General features: G+C 36.4%; 2 protein-coding genes across 3 annotated transcripts in view; one reads left to right on the plus strand and one right to left on the minus strand.

Annotated features, from left to right (window-relative positions):
* Window positions 1-476, plus strand: part of LOC114049277 (cornifin alpha-like) — a 2,766-nt gene extending 2,290 nt beyond the window's left edge. For both annotated transcript variants that reach the window (XM_027870517.1, XM_027870518.1), the window contains exon 2: window positions 1-476. This exon is cut by the window's left edge and continues 225 nt beyond it. In XM_027870517.1, coding sequence (XP_027726318.1) covers window positions 1-156 — 156 coding nt within the window. In that variant the 3' untranslated portion in view covers window positions 157-476.
* LOC114049276 (cornifin alpha-like) overlaps window positions 1-15,592 on the minus strand; it is a 44,302-nt gene that overhangs the window by 25,656 nt on the left and 3,054 nt on the right. The window lies entirely within an intron of this gene.

Raw genomic sequence — 15,592 nt, forward strand, 5'->3', positions numbered from 1 at the left:
TTGCCAGAGCCATGCTATCCTGAGGTCCCAGTGCCAAGCCAACCAAAAGTCCCAGAGCCAGGCACCACCAAAGTTCCAGTGTCCTATCCCACCACGGTTACTCCACCTATTGCTCAAGACAAGTACCCACAGGTCCCTAAGACCAAACAGAAGTAAAATGACCCAAGATCTCATCCTCACCCTCCATGGAACAAACTTCTGATTGCTGAAACTCCCTTGTCATCTGCTGTCAAGACTTAATGCTTGTGAATCTCCCTTGGTGGTTTTGAGCCTGTAATTCATATGCCATGATGCAGAATTCCCTCCCTTCATTTATTCTCTGAAAATATTCAGCACTGAATCTTGTCCCCATCCTGAGATTCCTAAACACCTGGATCAGGCTGAGGCTAAAGATAGCTGCCCAAGCCATTCTTTATCCTACTCAGCTGTCAGGGCTCTATTCAGAATAAATCCAGGAGGCACTGAATCTTCCTCTCTCTGGCCTCATTAAAGTCACTATTCAAGCTAATTTTACATGTGTATTTGTATCATTAGTTGCACCCTGAGTGACTCCAACCAGTGCCTTCCCAATCTTGTTTTCTTCTAGGGTAGGTGTTAATTTGGGGGCAGTAAAGGACGATGGGACATTTAGGAAGTAAAACCAACTCATGAATTTTGTAAGGTAAGGGGTTGAATGGAGAAGCATACAGGACACAGGGTGTCTGATCCTAGCACAAGCTTTAAGTTCAGTTGGCATCATCCTGGGCGCCCGGTAGTCATTGTGCAAATGAGTATTAGGAGATCATGTAATGGCCAAGCTCCTTTTTCGGCTGCTTGGGCCAGAGTCAGGCCTAGAGCCTAGGAAACCTAGATAAAACTCATTCCCAGAATCCAAGATGCTCCCTTACTAGCCTGCCCATGTCATAGCTTGCTGATAACAGTGAAAAGTTCATCAGTATTGGAGTCTATAGAGCCAGCTTTGAGTCCTGGCTCTTCTATTCACTAGTTGTGTGATTTTAGCCAACTTACTGAGCCTCTGCATCCTCGTGTGCAAAATGATGTTAATAATTACACTCCTTCAATTATGGGAATTTTGTGCAAAAAAAAGCACTATATAAACGTGAAGTATTATACGTATTATGATGACTTTTTAAAATTAGGTAAATCCCTATCGACTCTAAGGAGACTTAACCTCTACATGCCTTCACCAGCTCTTCTTTCCATACCTATAGAGTTATTGAGCTGGAAGGATCGAGCAGCCAAAAGGTCCATTTTATAGATAAGTCAATATAAGTAATATAAGTAAATATAAGTAAAAAAAGTAAAAAAAAGTAAATATAAGTAAAATTAAAAAATAAGTAAAAATAAAATAACTTGCCCAAGGTGAGACAGACAAGCCTAGAGCCTTGGTTTTTTAATTCAGTGCATTTTCCATCACACCATACTTTCTCTTTATACCCATTGTTCAACTTCTTCTTTCATCTAGTACTGCCTGGGACTGATTTCTAGCTTAGTCAACACATTTCACCTAATTCCTTCTGTGTGTAGACCCCTGTACCTGGCATTGTTAAGGGTATAGTATTAAAAAAAAATGGAGGAAACACTGTCCTTGCTTTGAAGAAACCCATGACCTGAATGAAGAGAAGGGATACATCCTCCAACACACTAGAAAAGGCCAAAGGATACCTAAGAAATACAATTCAAAGGCAAATTGATCTAGTGCATAGACAACCTGGGCACAGAGCAAAACTAAGCTTGTAAATAAACAGGGTGAGAGGTTTGGGCAAAGGCAAGAAGGAGAAAGTGTTCTAGGTGAAGGGAATGGCTCCACTGATGGAGATACAGTAGTGGGGAAGGTATAGTATGGAGAAGATGGGTAAAAAGTCTGTAGCTCTGCAGCTAAGGACAGGAGCTGATAAGTGAGACTAGCGAGAGTAGGAATAGAGTAGGGATAATTTGGTGAAGAGTAGCAGGAATACTAGATCTGGTATCAGAGGCTTTAGGTTCAAATTCAATGTCTGACACTTACAAGCTGAGTGTCTTTGAATAAACTGCTTTACCCAACAATCACTTATTAATCACCTTAAATATGCTAAGCCCTATGGCAGGTGCTAGGAAAATAAATAGAAACTCTAGGTGTGTTCATAGCTACTCTACTGATCTTGTTCAACAACAAAAGATAAGGTAAGAATGCATCCCTTGCTCATCCTGGCATTTAGGTACATACGCCCCACTTGTCAGAAGCACTAAGGAAGTCCCAAGCCCTTTATCTTTATCACAGAGTAGGTAGCTTTCTATGCTTCAGTTCTGACTTTCTATTTGGGGCTGACGCAGCTTGTTAACATGGATGTGAAATGCATTGATCTACTTAATAAAAAATGAGCTTTGAGCCCCCACCTACTGGCAAATTCCACTTTATCATTGACTCTGTGTGTGTGTGTGTGTGTGTGTGTGTATAATAAGTACATATATACATACATATAAGTCCTTCCTTAAGAGACCTAGTCACATGATTTTGACAGAGTAGAACTGACTTTCTACACAACAGACAGCTACTCAGCATTTTCTCTTAGCATGAGAACAGTAAAAGCAATGGAAAAAAAAAACAGAAACAATAAAATACAATAGCAAATGAGCATGTGCACACCTATAGCCTTCCTCTAAATAGGATCACTTCAAACCCAGGAGATTTAAGAAATACAAACTTTCAGAAAATCTGGCTCCTTAAGATTGCTCCTCTGTGAGTGGTCAAAGGGGAAAAGATGATATGAGACAATTCCCATTCAAAGTTCTAGTCACATTTCTAGCAGGCAGTCTTTAGATGACGATGCAAAAACTTTGACCTAGGACTTGTCATTCTATCAGCTTGAAGTATGAATCTCAGAAGAAAGTGCCAACTGGGTCTTGTGAAAGCCAGTGCTTTTCTCGGGCTCAGATGTCTTGTTCTTGGCCAGAACAATTTGACAATTTCTAGCCTTGGTTAGTCCACCACAGAATAGGAGTAGCCTCATTAGCCATCCCCAAGAAGGAGCACTCCAGACATTTCATCCTGGACTCCCTCTGACCCTAAATATAATCTTACCATAGTTATGTCATATCATTTGTCTCACTCTCCAAAGATCCATCACTCCTCTAAGCAGAGAGCCGAAATGAGGAGCAGTTGTAGTATAAAGCATGTCATATACATTTTTTAAAAATACAAAACCTACCTCAAGGAGCTTGGATTCTACTTCCTTGGATTTCCTTTTCCCATGTTGAAAATACTTCATACTTCAAATTATCAGTGTTTTTACTGATAATATTCAAACATTCAAATTGATCAATGATCTCATGGATTCAAGAGTTCACTCTAACAATACAGATTACAACTCATCCATACATGTCTATCTCTTCCTCTTTTACAATTCTTTGAAGATATGGTTCAGCCTGCTCTCACCAAACTCTTTCCCATTGCCCTATGTATGATACCCATCTTTAATTCTTCAGAGACAGTGGTGGTCCACATCTTGAAGCCACTGAGCAGAACCAGAAAAAAGTTAGTGTAGAAAAGAGAGGTCTTTGTTTTATGGGCATCTTGGAATCAGCAAACAAGCTCATCAATTTCCCAAAAGCAATCCATCCTGCTCTCCTTTTTCTTTTCAGCTCTGCTCCCAACTCATTGTCTATCTGAACAGTTCATCCCAAGTATACATACTACTGGGGAAAAACTATATAGGGTATACATTCAAATGAATGTTGAAATCTGGTTTGCAGACATTCTTCATCCATTTAGTATTTTCTGCGCATGAACAAGGCAATCTTCTTTGAATGATGACAGATATCTTCCGAGACTCTGTAATATCCTGGGGCTTAATGTATCCAACACAATGTCATCCACAAACATGAACATCTGGAAGATGTCACCATCTGCAGAACCTCACCATCCACCAGGAATTCCTCCTCTCCATAGATTCTGTGCTAGATCTTCCTTGCAGTGGTAAATAATTGTGACAAGCACTTATTTCTTTGTTTTATGCCTTGCCTGATGTTTATCATCAGAGGGTCATTGAATAGGGTTATTTCTGCTGTTGCACATTCCAAGAAATCTTGAATGATCTTGAATCTTGATTGGAGACACTTTGTTGTAAAAGAGCCTATAAAAAGGTACTTTGTCTTATTGAATCAAATGATTTTTCATAATCGACAGATAACAAGCGCAATAGTATCTTATATTCTATATATCTTCCAGTTAATTGTAAGATGGTAAAGATGTGGTTCATTGTTGAATATCACTTACAAAAAGTCTTCTTATTCCCTACAAATCCTTCTTTTATCATACCTTTAGTGAGTGGATAAATTTTCTTCATGATGATTTGTATAGAAGGGAAGGTAGGAATGTAGATCAATAGTTATTGATGTTCTCTGTCACCTTTTTTCTGTATTAATATGAATTGAGATTTGTTCTCCATGCCTTTAGTATGTTCACCTTCAGCATAGTTTGGGGCTAATCAATCTGTTTTTCCTTTCTCTGTTCTCTTTCTTGCTCTTTCTACCTCCCCTTCTCATTAATATGGGTATTCAAACCATTAGTTCAGACAGTATTTAATATAATGACCATTCATCTGGCTTGTGCTATATTCCATGGCTGACTTGTTTCTAACCTGACTGCCAGAGCGTGACCTTCCCTGAGAAACTCTATTAGAGATTTCTGTGATATTTGCTTAAGATAAGATCTCTTTTATATTCTTCTTAGGACTGAATTGCCTTATAATGCTTAAAACTAATTGGTTAAAGACTGTGACTTTCACTGGCTCATACCAATAGAAAATGTATCTAGATTTGCACACTCAGTCTCCCCAATTTGTATCACCTAATCTTAGAGAGTGGATCCTGAGCTAGGTCAACCTCAGAGTAGAATCCTTAAAGGTGGCAGAATGCACACTTCAGAAAGCTATATTATCACTGAAAAATGTAACATCATGGAGATGAGACATTGCTGGAAGTTGTAACATCATTGATAGATAGAATATAGCATGTATCAGAAAACAAGAGACATGTGATATGGTAATTACAGTGATATGAAAAGTAACTGGGACAAAGCAAAATAATTAGATGTATTAACTTGAACAATAAACCTTACAACTTTTAACAAAATATGCAATGTGTCCTCCATCTGCTGCAAAACATTTGGTTTATGAGATTTTGTATTAAATTCAAAAGATTTTGATATTATTTAACTTTTCATGGTGAAACTACACATCCCATTGAATGTTAAATGTACCTTTGATGAACAGTATGTTATTCCAAATAGATCCAAATAGGTTTTTTAATTAAATTTGTTTTCAATCAGCAAAAATCTGATTTCTTTTCCTCCCCTTTAACCCAAGTCCCCTGAATTCAGAAAGAAAGAAAAAATAAAACCACTGTTACAGATATGTGTAATCGAGCAAAACAAATTTCTACATTGGCCCTGCCAAGAAAAAAAAGTCTCATTTTTTGCACTCTGAATCTTTCATCTCTCTATCTGCAATAATGGTTGGTCATTACACTAATCAGAGTTCCTAAGACTTTCAAAGTTGTTTGAATTTACGTTATTGTCTTTGTGTAAATTGTTCTCCTAGACATGCTCGCTTCACTCTGCATCTTTTCTTCTGGCACAATAGTATTTCGTGACATTTACATACCAAATCTAGGTCAACTATTCTTCAGTCCCCAATTGATGGGCATCCCCTCTGTTAACAATTCTTGCCACCACAAAAAGAACTACAAAAATTTTTATACATCCTTACTTAAAGTTTGTTTTTGTTTAGGGATAATATTTCCCTTAAGCTACTCCCTCTAATTCTCTCTTCTCCCTTTTCCTTTTTTCCTCCTAGTTCCCTGTTGAGTGAAATGTATTTCTGTACCCAACTGTTATGGGTTGGACATGGAAAGAAGAAGTGAAGCAAGAAGCAATAAAGCAAAAAGCAAACATAATCTCTATACAACAAAGCATGTTGATTTTGGAGACAGGATGAGTACATAACTTAAGAATTATGAGTCTCACAAGAACATGATGACACAAAAAAACTCTAATGCCATCATTTTAAAAATAATACCAGAAAACTTTCCAGAACTTTTGAACATAGAAAATAAGGTGCCAATTGAAAGAATCCACAAATTGCCCTCAGAAAAACAAAAACTGTAGTGCAAACTACAAAAAGTTTGTGTAACAGTGGTTAAGTTTGTATAACATACAGGTTAAATTTAATCTTCTCAATGACAAGCAGCATATTCTGCAAGCAACCAGGAGAAAAATCTTCAAATATAATGGAAACAGAATTTGAGTAACATAAGGCTCTCCTGCACTCACCAAAAATGGCCAATGGTCAATAAACATTTATTTAGCAGAAACCAATGGAAGGAATGGAATGATGGGTTCTGAAGAGCAAAGGAGTTCCAAGATGCAACCCAACGTGATATTCCCTGCAAACCTAAGAATAACCATTAATGAAAAAAAGATAAAAATTTGAAGTATTTCTATACCAAAAACAAGACCTAAGCCAGTGATTTGCTTTGCAGACACCTAAGGCAACAGAAATACAAGAAAGGTGATCAAATAAAGTGTTTTTAATGAATGCTGCAAAATTACAAAGAATAATTATGGTTCAGAAGAATAGATATGAAAAGTTACCATCACCCTATTTTGCAGAGGGAGGAGATCCATGAGTGTGCCATATTGCACATAGTGTCAGACTTTCTTTGATGTATTGATCCATTTTGCTGATTTTTTTCCAGGGGAGGCGGGGGGTTAGTCTTGGGAAATATCATGTATTATATGGAATGATTTCTTGAGAGAAGGAGGGGAAGAATTGTTGTTGTTCAGTCATTTTCAGTCTTGTCTAACTCTTTGTGACCACATTTGGGGTTTTCTTGGCAAAGATACTGGAATAGTTTGCCATTTCCTTCTCCAGCTCATTTTTCAGATAAGGAAACTGAGGCGAACAGAGTTAAGTGATTTACCCAGGGACATATGGCTAGTAAGTATCTAAGGCCAGATTTGAACTTGAGAGGATAGGTCTTCCTGACTCTGGGACTGGATCTCTATCCACTGCCCCATCTAACTACCCTAAAATAAATAAACAAATAAAGAAAGAAAGGAATGAATGATAAATTAACAAGTAAATAAATAAAGAAATAGGTAAATAAATAAGTAGATGGATAAATGAATGGAGAAAAAGAGAATGCTTATTTTAAAATACTAATGCTTATTAGTTTAAAAAAGAACTTGTTTTTCTTCAAAAAGCAGAATCTGTGATAGACCATGTCATATTCCATCTGTTTTTTTCAACTATTGATTCAGAGGAAAAGCCCAACTGATTAGATCATATAGTCATAACCAGTCACAATCACTCACCAGGTAAGTTTGTTTGTTTTTATAGTGCTTGGAAGGAAATAGAGAGGCTCAAATAAGCTTTGTACCTTAAACCTGTAAAGTGAAAGCTAATATCACAGGCTATACATGATATAATAGGCAGAGCTTTGGACTAGGAGTCAAGAAACCTTACTTCTTATATAAATTTCAATTAATCAGAAAGGAGTTATCGAGTACCTACTAGGTGGGCAGGCACAGCAATGGATGCTAGGGACACAAATTTAAAAAAAAAATTCCTGCCCTCAAGGAACTTATATTCTGATGAAAGAGATGACATATGCAGGTACACATGTACATTGTTAAAACAAATACATAGATACAAAATAGTTATTTTGAAGGGAAAAGCACCACCATTAAATTGCATAAGTCCTTGGTCAGGTGCCCAATTCTCCTGAGTGATCCCTCCAGATCTTTTCTAGAACTTTATTTCAACTTCTCTCCTCTATGCCCTTATATTTTATTTTGTTATTATAATTCCCTTTGTACATGCTTTTAAGTATCACTTTCCTAATCTGTAAAATTATGCTGGACCAAATGTTGTCCAAGCTGTTTTCTGCCATCATCTTTCTAATATGTTTGATATAGAAGAGTAGTAGCATCAAAGAGGACTCTTTCCAGAGATGGATTAGGCCTTTGTGGTGACCTGAGGAAATAAGGAAGTCTGGACCAGGTGGGAATATGTATTTAGCTAGAAGAACATTGTTTTACAACAACATTATATAGAAAAACAACTTTGAAGGACTTTAGAACTCTGATCAATGTATTGATAAACCACAAATTCAAAAGATTGCAAATTAAACATTCTCCTTCCAGAGAGCTGATGGGCTTAAAATGCAGAAGGAGACATACATTTTTAGACATGACAAAAAATAAAAACAAACTTTTTTTAAAAGAACATTGTTTAATGTTATAATCATGGAGTTCTGGGGGCAGAGCCCAGAAAATTTCTATGACTCTATTGTACTGATTCATAGAATCCATGTATTCATTCATTTAATAAACATTGTAAGTACTTACTATGAATAAGATACTGTCAGTTTAATCAGTTGCCAAATCCTATCCATTTTCTCTCTTCAGCAACCTCCTAACTTCATCCCTTCCCTTCCATTACCACTACTACCCCTCTAATTAAGGCTCTTGTTACCATAGTAGAGCTTCCTAAAATGATCTCCCTACCTCCAATCTCTTTCCCTTCAAACCTATCTTTTACATGGCTGCCAGAAGAATTTTCCTAATGTATATCTCTGAAAATATGGCAACCTAAAGTGAACACAGCTCTTCAAATGAGGACTGACCAGAGCAGCCTGAAGAGAACTTATGACTTTCTTTGTTGTGGATGCTGTATTGTTAGTCATTTAACCAAGATTACATTAGCTCTGTGAGTGCTTTTTTATTTTTATTTTTTTAAATTGAGGCCATTTGGAATTCATGACAGCCTGAAAATTCTAGATGAAGTAATCACAAGGTTTGCTTCTTTTGTTCCCCAAACCTGCTAGTTCTGTATCTATGGGGAAATGATAGCTAGTCTCACCCCAAAGTCAGTGTTTCCTGGAAGATTGCAATCAAAACTACAAGAGTTGAGGGACCTTTTTCATTGGATAGTATCAGTTTTGAGTGACTCAGTGTCACAACCCTGCCTAAGGAGAAGAGTTAGAGAAAAACTTGTATGTCCTGAGACCAGAATTGCCATCATCTGGTTGGCATCATCTCAACAAAAATTCCCATTCTCCACAAAGCTTCCTGATGACATGGGAGTTGTAGCAGAGGGTCACTTTGATGCCATCACTTCCTCACTTCTCAATCTCTTCTAAAACACTCTGTAAACTGACTTCCAACCTCATGATTCAACTGAAACTGCTCTCTCTAAAGTTATCAATGATTTCAATTGACATATCCAATGGCCTTTTCTCAATCCTAATTCTTGGCCTTCATATCATCTCTTAGAACTGTGAATTAGCCTTTCCTCATTAATACTCTTTTCTATCTAGGTTTCCATGACACTGCTTTCTCCTAGTTCTCCTCTATCCAACTGCCCTTTCTCAGTATCATTTGCTGGTTCTTCATCCAGGTCATGCGCTTCAGTCGTATGTGTCACCTAGGGTTTTATCCTGGGCCCTCTTCTCTTCTTCCTCGATACTATCTTCCTCTGTACTATCTACACCAGTTGAGTTGAATGAGTTCAATTATCATCTCTATGTATGTGATTCTCAGATCCATATGTCCAACCTGAGTATCTCCATATACATCGTACAACTGCTTTTTGACAATCTTAAACTAGATTCCAGTAAGCGTCTCAAACTCAATATATCTAAATCAGAACTCATTTTGTTCTCCTCAAACCCTCTCTTCTTCTCAACTTCCCTATTATTGTACTGATGATATCACAGGGTGGTGTCTTGATTTACATGTGAAGTAGATTTAAGTGAGGCAGAGTTGCACAAAGTCATCAACTTCACTTTCTCTTCCAGAATCATCAAAGTCCAGTGACAAGATTCTGCAATACAATGACACTGACCTATCTGCTGATCTTTGAACACAACACTCTGCTTTCCCATGTCTTTGCACTGGCTGTCCCTCATGATTATTCCACTCCTTTAACTCTGCTTCTTAATTTTCTTTGATTCCTTCAAAACTTAATTCAAATCCCACCTTTGGCAGAAGGCCTTTCCCACTCTCCTCCTTCCTTCCTCTTTGAGATTACCTTCTGTCTTGTATCTACCTAGCTATTTCTATTTTGTCTTTTCCAATAGAATGTAAACTTCTTGTAGACAGGGACTGTTTTTTACCTTTCTTTGTGTCTTCAGTACATAGCGCAATGCCTGGCATTTAAGGAATACAAGTTGGCTAACTGACTGGATGTTCTCCCAACCAAAATCAGTCTTAACAATTTCTGGATACACAACATACCAAAATTTGTGGGATACAGACAAAGCAGTAGTTAGGGGAAATGTTATATCTCTAAATGCCTACATCAATAAAAAAGAGAAGGAACAGATCAATGAATTGGGCATGCAACTAAAAAGAAATCTAGAAAAAAGAACAAATTTAAAATCCCTAATTAAACACCAAAATGGAAATCCTGAAAATCACAGATTAATAAAATTGAAAGTTAAAAAACCCATTTAACTAATAAATAAAACTAAGAGCTGGTTTTATTTTAAAAATAAAACCAATAAGATAGATAAACCATTGGTTAATTTTACTTTAAAAAAAAGAAGAAAACCAAATTTCCAGTATCAAAAATGAAAATGGTGAATGTATCACCAATGAAAATGAAATTAAAGCAATTTTGGAAGTTATTTTACCCAATTATGTACCAATAAAAGTGATAATCTAAATTAAATGTATGAATATTTATCAAAGTATAAATTTCCCAGATTAACAGATGGGGAAATAGAATACTTAAATAACTCTATCTTAGTAATTGAACATGTCACAAATGAACTCCATAAGGAAAAATACCCAGGACCAGATAGATTTACAAGTGAATTCTGCCAAAAATTTCAAGAATGATTAATTCTATAGAAACTATTTGGGAAAAATAGGTAAAGAAGGAATCCTATCAAATTCCTTTTATGACACAAATACGATTTTGAAATTCAAACCAAGGAGGCAGCAGCAGGAAGGGAGTAACAAAGGCAGCAGCAAAAAGCAAAGAAAAGGTTGAAAGGCCTGGAAATTAGGAACTTTGTGGGTCAGTTATACGAATGTGTGCTTTTTTGACCATGTTTTTACTGGTTGAGGTTTAGTGAAGGCCTTGGTGAAATACTATTCTAGTTGTTTTATTTGTGGATCATCTTGAAGTCCACCTGGTACAAGATAATAGCCTCTGGAGAATTTTAGTAATGACCTTGAATTAAAGGGTACTGTGAAATGCCTTAGATCCTTTCTTGGCCTCATCTTCCAACGTCAAAACATCTACAATCAAAGCCTCAAAGAAGAACTCAGCTTACCCACAAGGTTAATTAGAATGCCTAGGAAAAATGAAACAAAAATATTCACACATTAAAAAGAATTAAAGTTATGTAAGTGAAATGAGAACACTAAAGGAGAGAATGGGGAGGAGGGGTGATGATAGTTATGGAGGAAAAACTTGAAAAAAGAATGAACAGTTTAGCAGAGAGATACAAAATCTTACCCAAGTAATAGACTCTTAAAATTAGAATGAAGCAAATAGAAATTGATGACTCCATCAAAAAACAAGAAAATTTAAAACAAAATAAAATGGTTGAATAAATAGAAAATGATCCAAAAACAGAAAATGTAAGGTAGCTCTTACCAAAAATATATGATCTGAAAATCACATCAAGAAGAGATCATTTAAGAATCAACCTATGATGAAGTAAAAAATCAAAATAATTTTCTGGTCACCTCCTGAAAAAAAATATTAAAATTCCTGGGAACTACATAGCCAAAATCCAGTACTTTCAGGTAAAATTGAAAGTGCTGCAAGCAACCAGAAATGACTAAAAAGCCATAGTCAGGATCTCACAAGATTTAGCAGCTACCATTTCAAAAGAGTAAAGAGAGTTGAAAACAATATCCCCAAAGCAAAAGATATAGGTTGACAACCAAGAATGACTTAGCCAGCAAAACTGAGTATAATCTTACAGGGTAAAATGGACATTTAATCAAATAGAGTATTTCTGAGCATCCTCAATGAAAATATCAGAACTGAGTAAAAATTTTTAAGTACAAACACAAGAGTCAAGAGAAAGATATAATGGCAAATATAAGTGAGCAATTAGTAGAGAGTATAAAAGGGTGAAGTCTTTACTTTCTAATAGTAAAAGATTATACAAGTGTCATCCCCTTAGAATTCACATCATTAGGGGTCATAGAAGGTGTTAAATAATACAGAAGGCCTGTGAGTGGTTTTGTTATGTTTAAATCATCTGAAAAAGAAAGGAAAAATAATAGGAAAGAGAAGCAATAGGGAAGAAAGGGAGACTAATGGAGGAACTTGATACGCATAAATGATGTGCACAAGTAGAAATCTATATACACAGAGAAGGAATGGGACAAGTGGGTATCACCTCAACCTCACTCCCTCTGAGTAGGTCAAAGGGTAGAATACACATACTAGAGCTTGTTGCAGAAATACATTCAACTTAAGAGAAAAATAAGAGAGAAGAAGAAAAAGGGAGTAGGGGAACCAAGAATGAGGGTTGATTCACAGAGGGATTAATAATAAGTCAAGCTTGATTGGAAAGTGAGGTTGTGAAGAGATGTTTAAAAAGAAAGAAGGAAAGGATAAGAATTTGTGTTTGGAGTCTCGGTCTAGGGAAATAGAAAAGGCAAAGGAGATTAGAATTTGAATGCAACAAGTACAGAACATTGGTGCTGAACACTCCTCTTTTTCTTCTTTATAGAGAAAGAGAGGAGAATAAAGAGGGAAAGACAGTTAATAATCATAACTGTACATATGAAAGGGATGAACTCACTTATAAAATAGAAGATAGCTGAATGAATCAGGAAGTAGAACCCAACAATATGTTGTTTAAAAAAAACATACTTGAAACATAAAGATGTGCACAGTTAAAAGGAAGGGCTGCAGAAAATATCTGTAATTCTTCAGCCCAACCAAAAAAAGGGCAGAAGTAGCAATCTTTATAACAAACAAAGCAACAGCAAAAATTGCCTTACAAGAGATAGAAAAACTACACTATGCTGAAAGGCACCATAAACAATGAATTGATATAGCATATATGCACTGAATTGGCATAGCATTTAAATATTTAAAACAAAAGTTAAACAAGTTACAGAGAGAAATAGTAACCATTGAATTAATAAATAAAAGAAAAACTGTTTCTTTTAAATAAACAATTATAAAATATACAAAATTATCAATATAATCATATCCTACATGATATTAACTATCACATAAAATTATTAATAAAATAAACAATTATCTAACTTTATTTTTTTTAAAGAAAGAGGAAAACAGTCTTGCAAAGGCATGGAGACAGCGATGGAATGGTAGATAAGGGGAACAGCTATTGGACTATTAGGCAAGAACACTGAGTTTGTGAAAGAAACTAATATGAAGTGTGTCTGAAAATGTAAATTGGAGCTGGATTTTGAATGGCTTTAAATGCCAAGGTCAGGAATTTGTATTTTATTCTAGAGACAGTAGTGGACACTGAAAATTTAAGAAGTGGAGAGTGAAATGATTAGACTTCAGTCTTACATTATGAATTTGGCATCCATAGAGAATGGATTGAAGGGGGAAGAGATTCATACTAGGAAGACTAATTAGGGATCAGATCCAACAATCCAAGTGAGAGATGTTTTGTCCACAGTAGAGATGATGTGAATGAAGAAGAGAAGCTACAAGATATTATGCATAAATATTAACGGGACTTTGCCACTTAGATATGGGGGAGGGAAAGAGGAAGAGGAAAGAACTACGAATTAGTCTGAACAATGACAGTGCAAGTCTATACACTGTGCCTCACTTCCATTACACTTTAAGCCCATTTTCCCCAGGGATGCAGTGTGTCAAGGGGAGAGAGTGCTCCCAGGCTGGAGGGAATGCTTTATAACTATTCTTCTTGCTATATCTTCTCACTGTGTGCATTTAGAGTCTGTATCTTATCACCGGACTCAAATGGCTCTGGAAGAGAAAGTGAGACTGGTGATCTTGCACAGCCCTGCCTCACTTAAATCCAATTCATTTGCAAGTCATGGCGTCCCCTTCCTAATATCATGGTCCTCTTCAAGAACGAAGGACAAACAACAACAACCTTCTCAGTAGATACTCTTTTCTAAAAGCTAATAGAGTTGTATTAGTTGATTAATATTAAGGGGTATAACACATGGGGGAACTCATGTTATAATACTGGAAGTCAAAATCCTTCGGGGATATCCTTGGACCCACAAATAAATTGACTGCTAAAACCAAACCAAGTCACAGGCAGTTACTGAAGTGGTTATTTAAGAGTTACCTAAGGGTTAGTTAGATTTGACTTCTGTTAACTGATGGGCAACCTAGTCCTGGACATATGAACAAATGAATGATTGAAGAATGAATGAAAAAGCATTTATTATTTGCCAAGCACTGTGCTAAGTTTGGCTTCTAGGTGGTGCAGATGACAGAGCACTGGACCTCAAGTCAGGAAGACTCATCTTCCTGAGTTCAAACCTAGCCTCACTTACTAGCTGTGTGACCCTGGACAAGCCACTTAACCTTGTCTGCCTCAGTTTCCTTATCTAGAAAATAAGCTGGAGACGGAAATGACAAACCTTTCCAGTATCTTTTCCAAGAAAACCTCAAATGAGGTCATGAAGAGTGAGATACCACTGAAACAACTGAGCAATGAAAGTGCTAGGTTTGGGAATACAAATCCAAAAGGTAAGGCAGTCCCTAGTCTTATAAAGCTTACACTACAATGGGGAAGGAAATAATTCCTTTTTGTTTTCTTTTTTCCTTTCCCTTTCCTTCCTTCCGCCTTCTTTTTTTCCTTCCTCTTTCCTTCTTTCCTTCCTTCCTTTCTCTCTTCTTTCTTTTCTTCTTTCATACATTGAATCCTCACAACCCTATGAGACCAGGGATTATTTCTCTGATGAAGGCACTCAGGTGCAGTGATGTCATATGACTTGCTAAAGATCACAAAGTGGGTAAGGAATGGTGATGGGACTGCATCCAAGTCATCTGACTCTAAGATCAGTGTTTTATTTTGTTTTCCATTATAATTTGCTGTCCCATGGTGAATTAAGTCTGGTTTGACATGTTTGTTTGAGGGTTATTATATTGAAGAGTGTTTGTTCCATTTTTGTTAGAAGCTAAACTAGAAAATGGCATAGTAGATAGCACATTGAATAGAATGTTGAACCTAGAGAGATGAAGACCTGAATTCAAATCCTGCCTTAGACACTTACTAGCTATGTGACCCTGGGCAAGGTGCTTAACTCTCTCAACTTCAATTTCCTCATCTGGAAAATGGAGATAATAATAAAAGCTAGGATTTATATAGTTCTTTAAGGTTTGCAAAGTGCTTTACAAATATCATCTCATTTAATCCTCACAACAACCCTGTAAATTGGGTACTATTATTATCCCTATTTTATAAATGAGGAAAATGAGGCAGAGAGAAGTTAAGTGACTTGCCCAGGATCATACATGTAATAAGTGTCTAAGGCAGGATTTGAAATCTGGTCTTCCTGATTCTAACTCTAGCACTCAATCCACTGTAGCACCTGGGTGCTTCACAAAGTTGT

This window comes from Vombatus ursinus, unplaced genomic scaffold (genome assembly GCF_900497805.2).
Source record: "Vombatus ursinus unplaced genomic scaffold, bare-nosed wombat genome assembly UNPS02014797.1, whole genome shotgun sequence".
Lineage (NCBI taxonomy): Eukaryota > Metazoa > Chordata > Mammalia > Diprotodontia > Vombatidae > Vombatus > Vombatus ursinus.